Source organism: Capra hircus, chromosome 14 (assembly GCF_001704415.2).
Source record: "Capra hircus breed San Clemente chromosome 14, ASM170441v1, whole genome shotgun sequence".
NCBI classification, from domain to species: domain Eukaryota; kingdom Metazoa; phylum Chordata; class Mammalia; order Artiodactyla; family Bovidae; genus Capra; species Capra hircus.
In genome coordinates, this window is record NC_030821.1 from 48,561,668 (window position 1) to 48,582,812 (window position 21,145).

Sequence of the window (21,145 nt, forward strand, 5' to 3'; positions counted from 1 at the left end):
CGTGTTGATACAGAGGCCAGAATCTGACTGTTTATGAACTTGGAAGTTTTGAGGACAGAGTTTGAAGTTGAGGAATCCTAGTTGGACAATTTGTGACCCTATTAGGCAAGACCAGGGACCTCTATTTTTTAAGATTGAAAGGAGACTGAAAAATTGCCCTTGGGGAATTATGCAGGCAAGAAGCCCCAGGCCTTAACACATGCTCTAAACAGGACTAGAATTTGAGGTCTATTCTGTGTTTGCTTCCTAGTCTTGGCAGCATGGCAACTTCAGATGAGTTTAAAGACAGAATCTTGATTCTATGGAAGCTCAAGTTCCACTTCTCCTAGGAAGCTTTCTGACACATTGATTTCCTTTCTGAATTTTTATAGCATTCAAGATCTTCCCAGCACAGGGATCAAATCTGGGTCTCCTGCATTGCAGACGGATTCTTTCCTGTCTGAGCCACCAGGGAAGCCCTTCTATACCACGTGATCTAACAATTATGTACATTCTTGCATTGTGGGGGATTGTTAGGAATTGTTTCTTATATCTTTAGCTCTTTACAAATAGGTTGTAAGTTCTTGAATGCAAGATAGAGTGTATATCTCTGTCTCTTTTTTTTTCCCCTGGCCACATGATGAGTCGAGTGGCATGTGGGATCTTATCCCTGAGCAGGGATTGAGCTAGGAGCACACAGTCTGAACCACTGGACCTCTGGGGAAGGCCCCAGGTGTAAATGCCTTTATCCCTACTCATTCTTGATTAAGTTTTGGGAAGCCCAGCTAAGAAGGGTTAATACATTTTTAAGTACTTGCAGAAAAATATTTGAATGCCATTAGCAATTTGAAAAACATTTCACACCAGGTATTTGTTATTTTTTTCTTTAAAAAAGTGTCTGTATTGGTCCATAAAACATGATATAGACTCTATATTATTTTTCTATTAAATTTATGGGGTATTGACTCAGTTCTCACACACACATACACACACACACACACACACACACACACACACACACACACACACACACACACCCTGTGCATGCTCAGTCATGTCCAATTCTTTTCAGCTTTATGGACTGTAGCCCATCAGGCTCCTCTGTCCATGGGATTTTCCAGGCAAGAGTACTGGAGTGGGTTGCCATTTTCTCCTCCAGGGGAATCTTCATGAGCTAAGGATTGAACCTGTGTCTCCTGCATTGGCAGGAGGATTCTTTATCACTGTGCCACCTGGGAAGCCTTTATGGGCTATTGATTTATTATAAAATGCACATTGTAGCAGGACTAACAATATTCATTAGCAGAACTGACACATGTGCTCAAAAATACTTGAATGAAATTCTAGTCAGGCGGGTGATTCTAATATTCATTATAAAACTAGTATAATTACTGAGTAGAGTTCTCATTTATACCCCAGAAAGGGAGGATTCTTATATTTTCTTAGGCTGTCTACCTTCTTAATGCCATACCCCTGATGAAGGTAAAAAGTGTTCTCTGGAGAAATTTGTCATCCCACATTTCTACTTTGCTAACTTGTTCTCACTCGTAATATAAAAGCCATAAATGCTATTCACATCTCCCAATTTTTTAGGTGGAGTGGATTCCTCCTTTGTGCCATTGCAATGTTTCTTGTGATATTCCCAATGTTTACTTTTCCAAAAAAGCTTCCGCCTCGACACAAGAAAAAGAGAAAGAAAAAATATTCCACGGATGCTTCTGGTGATGATGACGTTATGAAGGAGAAACCAGACAGTTGTGAACAAGTGGACAAAAAAGTTTCTTCTATAGGATTTGGGAAGGATGTCAGAGGTAAAGTATACCTTTTGAATAAGTACGTGCATGGCGCTTCGTATCAGTGCTACTCAAAGTGTGGTCCCCGGCCCCTGCTGTCTAATGGCAGTTCCTGGTCTGTGACAGGATAAGGGCTGAAGTTGAGAGTCAATGTTGAAAACTTAAAAAAAAAAAAATTTCGATGGAATAATTTTGTCTGTTGACTCTAATAACAGTAACAAACTGGGCTCACATTTTGTATGTTTTACAAAATTGATTTTTTAATGATTCATCTTATATCTTGCAAAAGTATCAGTAACAGTAGAAGGGACATAATCTAAAAATGGCCCTTCCTCACGGATAGTTTGAGAAGCACTGATTAAATTCTAAAGGTGAATACTTTCCATTGGAATGAGAGATGTTGGATTTTTAAAATAATCGTTGCCTCATACAATGGATAGTTTGTCTCCAGGAAGTGTGGGTTTGGTAGTGTGTCCTGATCCTTACAGAAATACAAAACTCACCCTTAGGAAGGGATCTCGTTCAGCAGTGACTCAGTCAAAGCTTCTGCGTGACCATGGAGAGGGACACCCAGGGCATGGGTCTCAAAACCCAGCAGAAAAACATCCAAAGAGTTTTCAGTGATGTGTACTGGTCTGTTTTTTCATTTTATTTCTCTTAAAAACAACCACTTTATTAAATCCAGATTAGGCAATCTCAAATCTAAACAACTTAATCTTTACTAGGCCATATTTGTTCCATAGTCAATACCTCTCTTGAGTGACAGTAAGTCCCTTTAATCCAGGAAACCTATAATGCCACATTCCCATTAGTTCCTGCCTATTTCCTGAATTCTCTGAATTAAAGTTTTTAAAATTAGGAAGCGTAATATAAATCAAGTGGTTACATCAGTTAAGGTTGTTTTAGGTAAAATTCACTTAGGCCCATTCTCATCTCGTTTTGACTATGTGCACAGTAAAGGTGAAGAAGATACTTTCAGGCCTAGAGGGAAGTTACTAATATATTATGGAACTGTGCCTGCAGCCTAAGAATGGTTAGATTGGATTATTTTTAAAGACTCTATTTTGTTCAAAGCAGTGAAGTGACGTTTCATTGGAAATACTTCTTCCCAGTTAAGTTTTAGGTTTACCTTCCCCATTCCCTCTCCATTATTTTGGGACAATGTTTACTTTTGGAACTGCCAAAATTACCTCCTCTGCTCTCATAACATAAAAGATTCTCTGGATGGTAGTGAAGTAGAGCCTGAGCTCTTACCCCGTGGACCACTTCACCATTTTTCGTGGACATATGATGAACCATAATAAGGGAGTGATTAAAAAAAAAAACAAACTCAGTTGAGAACAAAGTTGATGTTAAAGAATTTACAACATAGGAATAGACTAAGAGTCTTAATTTAAGGAGAATATAAAGTTGATGCCAGAGGAGAAATAAAGGCTAGAGCTGAGGTTGTATGTTTTATGGCTTAGAGGTGGATGGCTAGAATGTGAAATATATGCTGTGTTGGATAGCAGAGAAAAGGGAGAGAGAAGACTAGTATGAAACACCAATAGCAGATGCAACTGTTGATGGAATGGAGTTCTTTGGAGGAGGCTGGGTGGACAGTGCTTTCAGTGAGCCAGCTGTACTCCGAGTGCTTCCCATTTTCAAGGTGAGGACTGCCACAGCCAGGACCTTCTAAAGGTCTGTGCATCTTCTTGGTCTGAAGGTCTTCTCTTAGGCTGGGAGACTGCTTGGCTCCTGCTTGGGGCAAGCTTCAGCTGACAAGGAATTAACACTCTGGCCTCCGACCCCTAAAAGCAGTCTTAACCAATGGCTGGTAAGCATCCCAGCTCTGTCCCCTCATGGTGAGACAATCCGTTGTAAGCTGCCCTTTCTTCCTGTGCATCACATCTGTACTTCCCATCCAGTGCTTCTCAAACCCCCCACATAAATAACTTGGACTTGGATCCTTGACTCAGGACCTGCTTCTGGGGCAAAGCTCACTTTGGCAGGCAGATTCACAAAGTGATAAAAGCTGTCATGGGATTTTAAAATTATTTTTCAGAATTGAATCTTTCTACTATTATGTTAAATGTCTTCTTGTACTGCTAGGGAGTATTCTCCATCTTTTCTGTATTCAATTTAATGGTTCAAGGTATTTTCTTATAGAGGAAAGATTAAGAAGAGTCTTTTGACAGTGATGGGTAGTTGGTTTATAAACTCCATTTTTATTCTGGTTTTCTTGTAGATGTTTCTGATAAATTTCCAGCTTTTTTACTCTGTGCCTTAATTGTGATAAGTGATCTTTGGCAGCGAACCTTCCTGGTTAGGACACAGAGCTGGTTTATTTTATTTACTTCTACTTGCACTGGACTCTCTCACTGGCCCTTCCAGAAACATGTTCTCCTGTTGAAAAGGAATCCGTTTAAATGGGATTATAAAGTGACAATGTTCTGCTAAAAATTATTTAAGTGGTTTTGATGATATTGGAATACTGTTCAAATACAGTATTTAAAATTATATATATCTTTTGCACCTTTTTTTTCTAATACCTATCACCTATAGGAAATGGCAGTCTAATATTTCATCTGATTTTCAAAAGAATCAATTACATCTCTGAGAATCATTCTACTACAAACAAAATTTATATTAGAAAGCTGAGATACACTATTTAGGTCTTTTTAAAAAATTTAAAAATATCTATTTAATACACACTTTGCAGTTTTACACTTAACCAACTAACATATAAAAATTATAACTCAAGTTTTTCCATGTGTAACTTCTTTTTTTTGGTAGTTTTTTTCTTACTCACGTCTATTACTATTTAGGTCTTGAATGAAAGATTGATTGCTGAGATTCCATTTAGAGTTAAACCGCAGTGTGATTCCCAGATCTTCTCTTTTCTTGTCCTGTTTTTTGGAGTAAGGCTCCTTTTATCCTTTATATTTGAAATTCATACATCAATATTAACTTCTTCAAAGAGAAGGTATAAAGAGTGGCCAAGTTGGTATTTTTTGGTTCCTAAAATCAAAAGTGATTTAGACCATATAGACTAGAGCTCTTTGAAAAGCTTTATTGCAGAGAATGCAAGAAGAGAATGCACTTCGCTTTCCACCCACTGCCTCCACATTTTAATGATAGACATGGGGAAAATCTGACTCAGTGTTTCTAGGTTCTTATTATAAATTATGCAGGAATAAAACTGTTTTAAAACAACCACAAAGGAGAAAGTAAGAGTTTTTAGTGGATCTGCAGCACCTTCCCATAAAGAGATTAGCACTGATGGCTTCAACATCTTACCATAAAAATAAACAGTTAAAATATCTAAGTGGATCAATTTTTCTGAGGCTTGGGGTCTGGTATTTTAAAAGCCTTCCAAATTTGACTGGTTACCTTCTTATTCTTAAGCAGAAAATTTTTGGTGGCAGTTAATCATAAGAAAATTTTTATTTTTGTGTTCACTTTTAACTTCTAAGCTTAATTGCTTCACATTATTATATAGCATAAAGCATGATAGACTTATGTGGCTTCCCTGGAGGCTCAGATGGTAAAGAATCTGCCTGCCAATACAGGAGATGTGGGTGTGATCCCTGAGCTGGGAAGATCCCCTGGAGAAGCCACATATCAGTAATCTTGTCTGGAGAATCCCATGGACAGAGGAACCTGGTGGACTACAGTCCATGGGGTCACAAAGAGTCGGACACGACTGAGTGACTGACACTTTCACTTTCACATGACAGACTTGCTCTGCTAGACTTTTGTTTGTCCTGGAATAGAATATATTTATAATCCTAACTGAGTCACATGGTTACTCTGAGGTGATGCATTGATTCAAAGAGGCCACTGACCCTCTTGCGCTATTGGTGGGAATGTAATTTGATACAGCTTCTATAGAAGACAGTGTGGAGCTTCCTTAAAAACCTAGGACTAAAGCTACCATATGACCCAGCAATCCCACTACTAGGCTTATACCCTGAGGAAACCAAAATTGAAAAAGACACATGTACCCCAATATTCATTGCAGCACTATGTACAATAGCTAGGACATGGAAGCAATCTAGATGTCCCTCAACAGATGAATGAATAGAGAAGCTGCGGTACATATACACAATGGGGTATTCCTCAGCCATAAAAGGAACACATCTGAATCAGTTCTAATGAGGTGGATGAACCTAGAGCCTATTATACAGAGTGAAGTAAGTCAGAAAGAGAAAAAAATACCATATATTTATGCATATATATGGAATCTAGAAAGATGGTACTGATGAGTCTATTGGCAGGGCAGTAATGGAGATGCAGACATAAAGGATGGACTTGTGACCACAGTGGGGGAAGGAGAGGGAGGGATGAATGGAGAGATAGAATAAAAAGTGTACCTTACCACCTGTTAAATAGCTAGCCAATAGGAATTTACCATATGACTCAGGGAACTCAAACTGGGGCTCTGGAACAACCTAGAAGGGTGGGAGGTGGGAGGGACGTTTAAGAGGGTGGGGACATATGTGTGCCTATGACTGATTCATGTTGATGTATGGCAGAAACCAATGGAATATTATAAAGCAATTATCCTTCAACTAAAATAAAATTAAAAAACAGAGGCCATTGGAAGTCAAAGTTGATCACTAGAAGGGTATGTTGTCATCATTTAATTCAGTGACTGCTTATTCTGTAAAAGCTGCTGCATTCCAAGCTATGGCAGATTGGAAGATGAATCAGCCATGATTTTCCCTCACAGAGCTTGTAGTCCACTGAGGGAGACAGGATGAGTACAGATGGAAATATACTAATGACCAAAAAAGAAGGCCGACACCATGGTGTGAATGTCACAGACAGGCGAGGGAATGTCTAGTTGAAGGACCAGGGAAGGTTTCATGGAGAAGGTAGGATTTATCTTTCCTGGAAAACTGGGAGGATGTCAGTAGGTGGATGTGGGATGGTGGGAGTGTTCCAGGCAGAGACAGTAAAGGCAAGAAGATCAGATGTGTAGATGTGTTTGAAAATGCTGAGCAAGCGTATTGTGGTTGGTGTGTTGGCTGTACATCACGGAGCCCTGGGGGATGAGGTTGGGAAGGTCAGTTAGAGCCGTCTTGTGTGTAGAGAGCTAAAGTTCTAGCTCGTCTCGATTGAGCAGTGGAGAGGTTTGAGCAGCCTTTGGCAAGCCCTCCATTAGGCCCTGTTAAATCAGAGAGAGAAGGGAGTGGAATGGAAGGAGGGGGACAAGGTAGAAAGCTATGGACAGAGCTCCAGAGAGGTGATGGTGGTTTTGCCTAGTAGAGATGGAAAGGACAGCAGCCTGCTAAACTCAGTTTTTCTGTGTTGGCTTTTGTTTGTTTGTTGGCCTCACCGCATGACATGCAGGATCAGGGATTGAACCTATGCCCCGTGCAGTGGAAGCACAAAGCCCTAACTATTGGACCACCAGGGAATTTCCTTCTTGTCCCGTTTCAGTTGTTTTCCACTCTGTGGTCAAAAGGATCCTGTTAAAATGCCGCTCCTGGGCTCAAAGCTTCTGCAGTTTCCCAGTCTAACCCCTGGTTACCTGCTTGAGGCCATTTCCTTCCTGCAGTCGGATTCTGCTTCAACCATATTGGGCTCATCACTGTTGCTCGAGTATACCAAGCACACGCTCACCTCGGGGCAGTTGTTCTTGCCGTTCCTGTGCTGAGAGTTTTCTCCATGAGGCTCCTCACTTCCTTCAGGGTATTACTCAAACAATCCCTTTCTAATGAAGCCTTACCCAGCCACCCTATTTAAAAATTTCTACCTTTTTCTCCAAAGCTTCTCTCTTTCTCTCCTTAATTTTTCTCCTTAGCACTGATCACTGTCTAACATACTATGTGTTTTACTTATTGATCATCTTGGTAAGCTCCACAAAGGAAAGGTTTTCTTTTTTTTTTAATTGGTCCATCATGTTCTTTGATGAATTCCCACTGTCTAGTAGATGCTCAGTAAATATTTGATGAATAAACTAGTGAATGATGAGAATGGAGGGAAGAAGTTGTGTGTATAGGATATAGCAATTGCTATGGGAATTATTGGCTTCCCAGGTGCTGCAGTGGTAAAGAATCCGCCTGCAATGCAGGAGATGCAGGTTTGATCCCTGGCTCGGGAAGATCCCCTGGAGGAGGAAATGGCAACCCACTCCAGTATTCTTGCCTGGGAAATCCCGTGAACAGGGGAGCCTGGCGGGCTACAGTCCATGGGGTCACAAAGAATCCAACCCACTGAGCACACGTGCACGCAGTCATGAAATGACGTGAATGGAGGTATCCACGATGGTTTTAGGGTTTCAAGCTCAGATGGCGGAGAGAGGAGTAAAGGGGCGGAATGAATGAATTCTGAATATGAGTCGCCCAAGAACGTCCAGAACTGTTGCATGTGTCTCTTTGCTCTCTGGTTTAAACCTAATATAGCATGGGATATGCTAGACTCAAAGAGGGACCACCAGAAGCCACGTGCCTGGGCCAAGCTATCTTAGTCTCTTGTATTTTTGCCTTAGCTTTTTTGCTGATTTCAACTTTAGTTTTAGGTTTGCAGCTCTTATTAAAAGCTGTTATCTGAATTCCCCATATTTGCCATAAGAGCATTGCTCAGTGTGGTTTATACAAAACTTTATTTCTTGAGAATACTGAGAACGGAGGTTTTCAAACTTAGTCTACCTAGGAAGCATCATGAGGGCTTCATAGAGCTCAGAGTGCTAGACCAAGGTGTGACCTGAGAATGTGACCTGAGAATCTGCATTTTGACAAGTTTCCAGGTGATGCTGTTGCTGATGGTCCAGGGACCATGCTGTGAGAATCTAGTGCTTTAGAACATAGAGCAAAGCTTTGTTTCTTAGGAGAAAATTAGGATGTTTCTGCTAATGATGATTATATAACTTTCTGCTTTTGTGGCCAGGAAACCAAGGGTCAAATTTGAAGACCAGAAAGAATCTTTTTGCTGGCTTTAATGTGCTGTTCTGTTTATATCTTCTTTATTTCTTTTTTTCAAGGAAATATGATGCATTTCTTTCTTTTTTTTTTTTTTAATTGAAGTGTAGGGCTTCCCTGGTAGCTCAGCTGGCAAAGAATCTACCTGCAATGCAGGAGACCCCAGTTCAATGCCTGGGTCGGGAAGATCCTCTGGAGAAGGGATAGGCTACCCATTCCAGTATTCATGGATTTCCCTGATGGTTCAGATGGTAAAGAATCCACCTGCAATTCGGGAGACTTGGGTTTGATCCCTGGGTTGGGAAGATCCCCTGGAGGAGGGCATGGCAACCTACTCCATTATTCTTGTCTGGAGAATCCCCATGGGCAGAGGAGCCTGGCAGGCTACAGTTTGTGGGGTCACAGAGTCACATGACTGAGTGACTAAACACAGCATTGCACAGAACTTCTCTGATGGCTCAGAGGGTAAAAATCTCCCTGTATTGCAGGAGACACAGGAGGTGTGGCTTCAATTCCTGGGTCAGGAAGATCCCCTGGAGGAGGCCATGGCAACTCAGTCCAGTACTGTTGCCTAAAAAATCCAGTGGACAGAGGAGCCTGACAGTCTATAGTCCAAAAAGTTGCAAAAAGTCAGACAAAACTGAGCACACATAGTTAATTTACAATATTGATTTAGTTTTGAATGTGCAACGTAGTGATTCAGCATTTTTATACTTTATACTTCATTTAAAGTTATTAGAAAACGATAGCTATATTCCCTGTGCTCTACAATATATGCTTGTGGCTTGTTTATTTTATATATGTTTGTGTGTAGTTGCTCAGTTTTGTCTGACTGTTTGCGACCCCATGGACTGTAGCCTGCCAGGCTTCTCTCTGTCCATGGGGATTCTCCAGGCAAAAATACTAGAGTGGGTTGCCATGCCCTCCTCCAGGGGATCTTCCCCACCCAGGGATGGAACCCGTATCTCCCTCTTTGCATGCTGATTCTTTACCGCTGAGCCACCAAGGAAGCCCATTTTATACATAGTAGTTGTATTTCTTAATCCCTTACCCCTGTCTTGCCACCGCCCCTTTCCTCTTCCCACTGGTAACCCGTGGTTTGTTCTCTATGTGAGTCTGTTTCTGGTTTGCTATATGCATTTGTTTTATTTTTTAGATTACACATATAAGCGATTACAGAGTGTTTGTCTTTCTTTGTCTGACATTTCACTAAGCATAACACTCTCTAGGTCCATCATGTTGTTGCAGATGGCAGAATCCCACTGTTTGTCATGCTGTGTAGGGTTCCACTGTAATCATATGCTACATCTTTATCCATTCATTTCATCTTCTCTATAATTCTTTGTTTAATTTCTCTTTTACATTTATTTTGTGGTACCTTCAGCTTAGGAGGCAAAAGGTAAATGGTAACAGGCATGGCAAAGAATTCCTAAGAGAGAGATACTTAAAATACTCGGTGCAAGTTAACTGTGGGACTGTAACCCAAAGTGGGATCTGTCTGCTTGCCACTCAAAGATCAGTTTGGTGATCTTAAAGAGGCCAGTTTGGTGAAAAGGAAAGTTTATTTTGAATGCTGGCAACTGGGAAGAAGGCCAGATGCTTGTCCAAAGTCAACTCCTCCACCCTGACCATCAGGGGGCAAAAGCTTTTATAGGCGGAGGGAGGGGCCTACATGTTGAAAAGCACAGTCAGCTCTGACAGTCATTTTGAAACTGGTCATCAGTGGTCTGATCAGCATCATCTTGGTTGTAAGGAGCAGTGAATCTTCAGTTCCAGGGTTGGTTTGTTTCTATTTCCTTGAGGCCGGTTCTTGGAATTAGGGCGGTTAATGTCATGGCTGCAGTTTGGTCGTCATGTAGTTTACTTCTTCGACCTGGTGGGGGTTTCAGTATCTGTAAGACAGTTCACAGGATAAGGCTCAGAATATTATCCCTAGCCCTTGAGAAGGAACTAAAGGTCTTGGCTATGCTTGCTGCTGCTGCTGCTGCTGCTAAGTCGCTTCAGTCATGTCCAACTCTGTGAGACCCCATAGACGGCAGCCCACCAGGGTCCCCTGTCCCTGGGATTCTCTAGGCAAGAACACTGGAGTGGGGTGCCATTTCCTTTTCCAATCATGAAAGTGAAAAGTGAAAGTGAAGTCGCTCAGTTGTGTCCGACTCTTCGTGACCCCATGGACTGCAGCCTATGCTTATGACTACATTATTAGTGTTTGGTTTCCTTTGACTGTTTTCCTTTGTTTCTGCATTTTCTCACTTCTCCAACTAAACCTATTCTTTGGCTAAAGTTTTTTCACAGACAAAAGGCAGGCAGAGGACATGGGAGGGGGCCAGAAGGACCGTAGGGTTCTGCTCTATTTCAGGACTAATGTTCATCAGAGTAGTACCTACTTTGAAAAAAAAAAAAAATATATATATATATATATAAATACTCATTAGAGTTAAGCAAGCAGGATTGTACTATGGCTGCTGCTGCTGCTGCTGCTAAGTCACTTCAGTTGTGTCCGACTCTGCGACCCCAGAGACGGCAGCCCACCAGGCTCCCCTGTCCCTGGGATTCTCCAGGCAAGAACACTGGAGTGGGTTGCCATTTCCTTCTCCAATGCATGAAAGTGAAAAGTGAAACTGAAGTCGCTCAGTCGTGCCCGACCCTCAGCGACCCCATGGACTGCAGCCTTCCAGGCTCCTCCATCCATAGAATTTTCCAGGCAAGAGTATTGGAGTGGGGTGCCATTGCCTTCTCCATGTACTATGGCTAGTAATCACTTATAATGTATTTTGGGTCCTGATGGCTGCTATTTCTATTCACTGTCAGCAGGTAAGTGGTTCAGGAGCTCAGTGTGCTCTCATACTGGAGTATTTTTGCTTGATGGTCAAAAACTGGCAAACCTGGGCTTTCCTGGTGGCGCAGTGGTAAAGAATCCGCCTGCCAGTGCAGGAGACACGGGTCCAGGAAGGTCCCACATACCGAAGAGCAACTAAGCCCGCGCACCACAACTACTGAGCCTGTGCTCTAGAGCCTGGGAACCACAGCTCCTGGGCCCATGTGCTGCAACTGCTGAAGCCTGTGCACCCTAGAGCCTGCGCTCGGAAACAAGAGAAGTAATCGCAATGGGAAGCCCCCACACTGCAACTAGAGTAGCTCCCACTTCCCACAACTAGAGAAAGCTGGTGCAGCAACAAAGACTCAGCACAGCCAAAATATTAATAAATACTTTTTTAAAATAAGAAACAGTTAAGATAGTAAATTAAAAAAAAAGACAAATCTATCAATACCTACTGCCTCATTATACTGTTTGCGCTGTGAGGCATTGGAGAACAGCAAGGTATGGTGTCTGAAGGAAAGTTACAGGGCTCAAAATAGCCTGGAGTTAAAACTCCCCTCCAGGTCCTCCCACCATTCTATGCAAAACAAAGAACTCTCTCACCAAAAAAATGAACACTAGGTTGATTATGCCCAGCTCCCAGCCGATCCAGCCTCTGGCCAATCTCCAAAATTCCTTGCCCCAGCCATTTAAGAGATAACTACTCTGAACTACCTTGGAGAACAGGCCCCCTTGAGACAGTAGCTTTCCATATACATGCCTATATATACTTAGTCTTTTCTTGAGTAAGGGCAGCAGCTCACTAATCTGACTGCTGCCCCTTCTCACCTCATTAAAGGTGATCTGTTCCTGTAAAGTGCTGGTCTCTGTCTCATTCTTTTTCTGAACCTCGCCTTCTCTAACTCCGTACCTTACAGTGTCTGCACTTGCTAAGGCTGTCCCTGGCAGCTTCCATAAGAATCCAAGCACACCATGTAGCTCAGATTTTCTGAAACTTTGACTAACAGTAATCTGTGATGCAAGGTCAAGGGGAGGGACCACATCAGATTTGTTGTAGCATAGCCCTGTGGTGAGAATCCCTGGTGGTTCAGATGGTAAAGACTCCTCCTGCAATGCAGGAGATCTGGGCCAGGCAGATTCCCTGGAGAAGAAAATGAGTGGCAACCCACTCCGGTATTCTTGCCTGGAGAGTCCCATGGACAGAGGAGCCTGGCGGCCTCCAGTCCATGGGGTCACTAAGAGGCAGATACGACTGATAGACTAACAAGCAGCCCTGTGGTGGCTGGAGTTTAGCACCTGAGTCCAGGTGTGGGTGCTGGCTGGCTGGGTTACCTGCACTGCCATTGATGTGCATGTGGGAACCAGCAAGGGACCTGCCAGCGATAGCAACACTTCTCAAAGCGATTTCTAGGTATTGTCTACCTTGTGTTATATTCTCTTGAGTTCTGGAGGTCTGTATTGAGTTTTATTTCTATATTACGGCTGCTGAAGGCATTTCTAGTTTTAGTGTCAGATTGTCCTTGTAAGTGAATGTGTAAGAGTTCCTAGCATTCAGTGATCCAAAAAATGATAATTACTGCCGTTAGTTAGTCCCTCTGTCATTCTTTTTTAAAAAATTATTTATTTATTTTTTGGCTGTGTTGGGTCTTCGTTTCGGCGTGTGGGCTCAGTAGTTGTGATGTGTGGGCTTAGTTGTCCTGCAGCATGTGGGATCTTAGTTCCTTGACCAGGAATTGCATCCGGGTCCCCTGCATTGGAAGATGATTTCTTAATCACTGGACTACCAGGGAAATCCCTCCATCATTCTTTTTACCACATCTTTGATTTCACAATGACACAGTTATAAATGATACCACGAAACTTATCTTAAAAAAAAAGAAACTTATCTAAGATATATTAGCATAGAAATTAATATTTGGCTGCAAATTGATAGATCCAGCAGCTTCTTTGCTAGCTTTGCTTTTGAAACTTTGTCTTTGTAAAATAATTTTGAATTATAATAAAAGCCACAGAAATAGCATACAGAACTCCTGGGTTCCCTGAGCCCCAATTCCCCTGTTGTTAATGTTTCTGACCTATTTGTGAAGTTACTGACCCCTAATACTTCAGTGTTTCCTAAGTCAAGGATACTCTACTGCAGGGCAATACTCTACAGGGCAGTCATGGGAATCAGGAAATTAACATTAATCCAGTGCTACCATCTAGACTGTAGGCTCCATTCAAATTTTGCCTGTTATCCCTACATTGCCCTTTATGTCCAAACCAATCCTCTGTCACAGATTGTATTAATATTTAGTTGTGATGTGTTTTGGTCCGTCAATTTGGATCAGTTTCTCATCTACCCTAATATTTTATGAACTTGATCTTTTGAAAAATTGTAAGGCAGTAACTTTATAGAATTTGGGTTTGATGATGTTGCCTCCTGATCTATGCTCGTTTGTAGACACAGAAAGGATGCCATCTCAGTGTCATCACAGAAGCCACACAATGTTAATCTGCCCTGCTACCAGTTGTGTAAACTTTCCTATCTTGAATGGGATTGGATCTCCCAGGCCTCTGTACTCCAAAATTACCAAGTATATTGCATGTATAAATCAATAAATAAATTATAGATACTCTGTGAGAAAGTACTTTGAGGTGGTATAAAGACAATTGGGGCTTCCCTGGTAGCTCAGCTGGTAAAGAATCCGCCTGCAGTGCAGGAGACCCCGGTTTGATTCCAGGGTTGGGAAGATCCTCTGGAGAAGGGATAAGCTACCCACTCGAGTATTCATGGGCTTTCCTGATGGTTAACATGGTAAAGAATCTACCTGCCATGCAGGAGACCTTGGTTCAATCCCTGGGTTGGGAAGATCCCCTGGAGGGGAGGGTATGACTACCCACTCCAGTATTCTTGCTTGGAGAATCCCATGGACAGGAACCGAAGGTCACAGAGTCAGACACGACTGAGCAACTAAGTACAAATACAGTTGATCCTTGTTATTTGTGGTAGTTTTGTTTTGTAAAGTTGTGGTAAACACTGTGTTAGAGAATGCTGAAGCATTGCTCTGGGGGAAATACAGGTTAACTTCACATCACAATATAATCATCAATCAATATATAACCTTGTGTTTCTGTTGAAAGACACCTTATTTAATATAGGTTGTTGATTCATTAATATTGAACCCACAGCCAACAGTAGTATAACTCATGCCTGAAGGAAGCTGATTCCATCCAGTTGGTGATGGACAGGGAAGCCTGGCATGCTGCAGTCCATGGGGTAGCAAAGAGTCTTTCAGTCGGAGCGACTGAACTGAACTGAATTGACGGCAGCTTACGTAACACATGAATTAATCATTTCTCCAAGGACTTTGGGGTGGCTCAGTGATAAAGAATCTGCCTGCCAAGCAGGAGACTCTGTTTCAGTCCCTGGGTCAGGAAATTGCGTTGAAGAAGGAAATGGCAACCCATTTCAGTATTGCCTAGGAAAGCCCATGGACAGAGGAGCCTGCAGTCGATGGCGTCATAAGAGTCGGGCACGACTTAGCAACTAAAACGCCAACTGCCAAGGACTTCTGGTTCCTTTTAGTGGCAGGTGGCATTTAGAAACCAAGAACTGGGTGCTAGATGGGTTCATTGCTACCAATGTGTCGTTACTTCTGTCTTGTTAACACACACACACACATCTATTATCTATCATATCTGTCTATCTATCTATCTAGATAATGAGCCCCACCAGCCAAAGGCAATCCTGGAGATCTGCACCCCCACCCGCGTCACCTGCTGCAGGGCATGTAGTTTGAAAGTTTAGTTTGAACAATAGGGGAGGAGGAAGGTGGAAGAAAAAAGGAAACTAGCTTAGAGTTGTTCAGAGTATGAATGTTTGCTAAATTCTTAAGTAATAGGGTTTTTTTTTAAAATAGAAGAAGAGAGAAAAACATAACATGTATTTTTAGTTAGCTTTGAAATTAGAAGGCTATTTTTCATGCTAAATGGGTATACAAGAAAAACCAGTTTTTCTTACAAAAAACTAGTATCTTAAAATATTCATGTTATACATATGTTATCTTCTTGGGTTTTCAAGTTTTATTGTATATTTTCCCAGATGTTTTAGATTCAACACGTTGGCTTTCAATTTACCAGCTAGCTTAATTTGAATCTTTAAATGTCCATGGGAAAGTCTTCTTAACTTTCTAATTTTTAATTCTGGAGATGGCATTTTGATTTGCAGTATTTGCAAGAGAATACTGGATAATTTTATGAAATACTTTATATTTTTTCTGGTGTGTTTATGTTAAAAAATAAAGTATGCATCTTAATTTTACTTTTAAAATATTTATTTAAACTTTAAGCAATTAAATTATGATATAGAACATTAAAATCAGTTTGTACTTCAAAATGATAATAAACAGTCTTGACTAACTCTTAAATTCTAGTTAATAGGCTATGAATTATAGCTTTAATAATGCTGTTGCTGGTTAGTAGCTTCAGTCGTGTCCGACTCTGTGCAACCCCATGGGCTGTAGCCCACCAGGCTCCTCTGACCATGTGATTCTCCAGGCAAGAATACTGGAGTGCGTTGCCATGCCCTCCTCCAGGGGATCTTCCTGACTCAGGGATTGAACGTGCATCTCCTGCATTGCAGGCGATTCTTTACCATTGAGCCATCAGGGAAGCTTTAATAATGGCTGTTGCTTAATTTTTAGGAAATTATTTTATTATGTTGTAGCATAAGGAGATAACTGTTCTAATAACTGAGAGACTCTGTATCTCAAAAGTAAGGCAGCTTACCTTTTCTATGAAGATGTATAAAGATCATGCACATGTGGGTTAACTCACATTACAAATATGCAAAAAGTACAAAAGCATACACTCAAGAATCTTTTCTTGTTTCTCTTTCCCAGTCTTACCCCTGTTTACATAATTTCTCAGTATTATATATATTGAAAAGTATACATTCAACCATATGTAAACACATTGTTTTCATTTGTTTTTACTTAAATATTTACACACACACACACACACACACACGCATGTATATGGGCTTCCCAGGTGGTGCTAGTAGTAGAGAACCTGCCTGCCAATGCATGAGACGCAAGAGATGCAGGTTCAATCCGAGTCCAGAAGATAATCTGGAGAAAGGAATGGTCACCCACTCTAGTATTCTAGCCTGGAAAATACTATGGACAGAGGAGCCTGGCGGACTGCCATCCAAAGAGTCACAGAGAGTCGGACTCGACTGAAGCAACTTAGCACGCAAGCACGAATGTATATGTATATTTTTGTACAGCTTGCTTTTTTCATTAGTGAAAATATTTTTTGGAGTTCCTTTCATGGCAGTACCTCAAGCTCTATTTCATTTTTAACTACTCCATAGTATTTCATTACATGACTGTGCCCTAGTTTATTTAAATGTTTCCCACTAATGGACATTTGGGGTTTCCCTGGTGGCTCAGACAGTAAAGAATCCTGCAATGCAGGAGACCTGAGTCTGATCCCTGGGTCAGGAAGATCTCCTGGAGAAGGAAATGGCAACCCACTCCAGTATTCCTGCCTGGGAAATCCCATGGACAGAGGAGCCTGCCGAGCTGCAGTCCATGGGGTCACAACTGAGTAACTAACATCACCAACCCAACACCATTGATGGACATTTAGTTTTTTCTCCTAAATTTTTGCTTTTATAAACCATGCTGCAATGAAACTGAACATGCATCTTGAAGCATATATATGACAGTTTTTGTGAAAGAAATGCCTAGATTCAAGTGAGACTTTTCTCTTTTCCTTGAGAGGCAGCTGGACAGGTACAGAGCCCCACCTCTGGGCTGTCCGGCTCCTTCAGATATCATTTCTGTTTGTTCCTCAATCCAAAGTCCCTGGAAGTATCTGACTTGGTGACCTTATCTCTTCTACCCTTCTAATTGTATTATTTCCTGTTTCTTAATGAGACGGGAAGAACAGATGTCCGATAGCATGTACCAGTTCCTCTGCTGTGGGTGTTTGCCATGTCAGGCCAGAGAGCTGGCATCTCAGAAGTGCATTTACTCAGAGAAGTGTTAGTTGGGTGAAGCAAAAACTGTTAGTTGAGGGCTATATTGCAGGTACTTTACACATTTAATAGTCTTCAGGGTCTTAACAAAGATTAACATTGATTAATCAATTAAAAAAATGCGGTTCATTTATTCTAAGCAGTTTTTGAAACAGAAGTCATAGGTTGCCTCCTCCTTAGAAGGATATTTGTGTATGGGTATGTTTTTAGCTTCTTTGTTAAATTTCGTTGTCCTAGTTGAACAATTAAAAAAAAAACCACCCGAGTCTATTTAATAAAGGGGACGAATTCTAATCATTCATCAGGTTTTCCTGTATTGCTGAATGGCTATTTCCAGTTCATTTCAAAAGCAGTTCAATTTTCTTTTTCTTTTCCATCCCTTGTTTATAACATTCATTTGTCATTTTTGTCATTTTGTAGACCTACCAAGAGCAGCTGTCAGGATCTTAAGCAACATGACATTCCTTTTTGTGAGTTTGTCATACACAGCTGAGAGTGCCATTGTAACTGCTTTCATTACCTTCATCCCCAAGTTCATCGAGTCACAGTTTGGTATTCCAGCTTCCAATGCCAGCATCTACACTGGTAAGGCACTGCCATTAGAACTCCTTGAAACCATGATCATTTTTTGACCACTAAACTAAAATGCAATGAGTGAAGACAAAGTTTGTTCTAACATTAAAGTGTTAAAATTCAAGTTCATGAACAGCAACCTTCCCCCTTCAGATTTTAGGAGGCGGAAGTCTTTGAATGTTTTCTCTTTGATTCAGACTGTGTTACTGTGTGACATTTTTACCAACTGTGTTTTGGAAAAGGGAGAACTTTTCATACTTGGGTTTTTAAGATTCTCAGTTTGAAAGAATAAAATAGGCAAAGTGTTCAAACTTAAACCTGAACAAATTTTTTAATGGGTTGACATGAGTCTGACAATGTTCAATTGAAAAAATTTGATAATCTGAAATAGAGATCAATTTCATGGTATCAGGATTTTCTCTTCATAAATGTGAGCAGATTTTAATTCTATTACTGGAGGTACTTGAAGTTAGGAAGGAAATCTGTAAATTTTGTCTCAGGTGATGTTTTATGTTTGAGGAAATTGATTTTTAGAAGATTTTGGTACAGGGACCCATAGCATCCAGTGATCAGAGCTTTCTTCTCACAGTAAATTGGGTTCTCAGTAATGTGGGAACATGAATTCTCAGATATTGGGGTTTTCAGTGTATTGTACCATAGAATATTCTGGGTATTTTCTTAGTGGTTTCAAAGGTGATCAAATAACTGTGCCTAAGGCTTTGTTTATTAATAAAGTGCATTTAAGCAGTTAAGTGGAGAATTGCAAGAACTTTACTGATGGCCTTGGCTCCCACTTTCTCCTCCATGTCCACATTCAAACCCAGGAAGCTTGGATTAAATTAACAAACAAAATTATATTATTTGTAGAAAGAGCAGTTGACTTGAATTATTTGAGTAATCATTTTGTTCCATATTTCACTTTGCCAATAAAAAGACATGCATATTGAGTTGTAGGCCCATCATAACAAGTCTTTTTATAAAGAGTATACTTCTTTGGACCTTGTAATTGTCACCTATAATTTTTTTTTTCTGTTGGTTTTAAAGAAATATATGTTTTCCTTACATTAGGGTAAAATTTACAGATTACATTGTAATTTGGTTTTCAGATATCCTAAACATCGCATTTCTAGTTTAATTCCTACTCTAACTCTGGGGGCTGCAGTCCACAGAGTTGCAAAGAGTTGGACACTACCAAAATGACTGAGCACACCTTCACCCTTTGTCTTAAAAAAAAAATTGATTAATTATTGGCTGTGTTGGGTCTTTGTCACAGTATGGTTGGGCTTAATTGCCCCAGGGCATGTGGGCTCTTAGTTCCCTGACCAGGGATTGAACCCACGTCTCCTACAATGGAAGCTGGATTCTTAGCCACTGGACCACCAGGGAAATCCCTACACTAACCTTTGTTGAGCAACAGTTCTTGCATAGGGAAACCTAGTGGTCTCATAGTTAGATCTGAAGCTATGTAACTGTTGAATGTAATCTCAGCACTTCCTACTCTGTGTTTAAATATTAAAGGTGTTACTGGAAAGAAGGTTCATAGTCAAATAAATTTAGGGCATAAAATTATTTAGTCAAATAATTTTTTTAAAAATTAAAATACTACAGAGTTCTTTGCTGTTGGACTTTTCATAACCCTAAGAACCCTTGGAGGAGGAAATGGGCAACCCACTCCAGTATTTTTGCCTGGGAAGTCCCAAGGGGGAGCCTGGTGGGCTACAGTCTATGGGGCTGCAAAAGAGTCAGACTTGACTTAGCAATTATACAACAGCAATATACCAATGTGCATTGTGAACTCCCAAAGGAAGGTTCCGAGTATGGTCTCTCCCACATTTATTTGACCATGGAATCTGGTTTTTTTTTTTTTTTTTAAGGCATTTATTCTCATGAACAGTGTTTCCCGGGGCACATATCAGGAAATTCTAGTGACGAGGGAGCAGAGATGTCTAGATCATCCCATTTGCCTCCAGATGGACCATTTTGATCTCAAGGTCTCCTGGGCAGTGGTCCAGTGATGAGCTGGGTTGGAACTGATGCATGTTGAGTGTATATTGACCAAGGCCATCTCTTAATTACTGGTCCAGTCAGAGGCTAGATAGATAACTTCTGTGGAGAAATAGAATAAAGGGGGTGTTTGGTTGCAGAGTCATTGAACACTCTGAGTACTATGGCACTGTGCTGTGTGTGTGTGTGTGTGTGTGTGTGTGTGTGTGTGTGTGTTAGCAGGTAGGGGGAAATACAAAGACTCAAACTTGAACCTTAAGTTTCTTATAGATCTGGGAAGAGAGAGAGAGTGAGCTTATGAAAAAAGTTTAGACAAATCTGCTTAAATAAATCAGTGGAAGCTTTGGGTTAGTGTGAGTTGCATTTCATGGAGGAGAAATGGCTTTAACCAGGCTTTATTTATTTATTTGGCTGCGCTTAGTCTTCACTGGTGCACGGGCTTTTCTCTAACTGCAGCAAGCGGGAGCTGCTTGCTTGCAAGCAGGCACTACTCTCTGCTCATAGTGCCTGGGCTTCTCGTTGCAGGGCTTCTCTTGTTGCAGAGCATGGGCTCTGGGGCACCAGGGCTTCAGCAGTCGTGGCTCCCTGGCTCTAGAGCCCAGGCTCAGTAGTTGTGATACACCGGCTCCTCGGCATGTAGGATTCTGGACCAGGGATTGAACCCGAGTCTCCTTCACTGGCAGTTGGATTCTTTACTACTGAAGCTCCACCCCCTACCCCCCCACCCCCCCACTGCAGCAGGGCAATGGTGGTATCTAATGGCTAATACATTTACCCTCATGCTGCTAATTCAACTTTAGGCTGTCAAGTGTTTCTCTCTAGGTATGTTTCTAATCTAGAAAACAATAATTTGGACTGGAATGAATTTGATGACTTCTTCTTGCTCCAGAATCTTAGATGAAATAATTTTCCCAAGGCCACATGTACCAAATAAACTTATTCTTACATTCCTGTAGAGTCATGTGATTTTCTTACAAGGGAAATAGTTAATAAGCAATTCATCACTGGGGTATTTTTAGTAATGTTGCATCACCACAAACTT

General features: G+C 41.1%; 1 protein-coding gene across 2 annotated transcripts in view; it reads left to right on the forward strand.

Moving 5' to 3' along the window:
- SLCO5A1 (solute carrier organic anion transporter family member 5A1) overlaps positions 1-21,145 on the forward strand; it is a 155,025-nt gene that overhangs the window by 70,433 nt on the left and 63,447 nt on the right. For both annotated transcript variants that reach the window (XM_018058432.1, XM_013969151.2), the window contains exons 3-4: positions 1,573-1,790; positions 17,947-18,111. In XM_018058432.1, the coding sequence (XP_017913921.1) occupies positions 1,573-1,790; positions 17,947-18,111 (383 nt within the window). The remainder of the gene's footprint in view (positions 1-1,572; positions 1,791-17,946; positions 18,112-21,145) is intronic.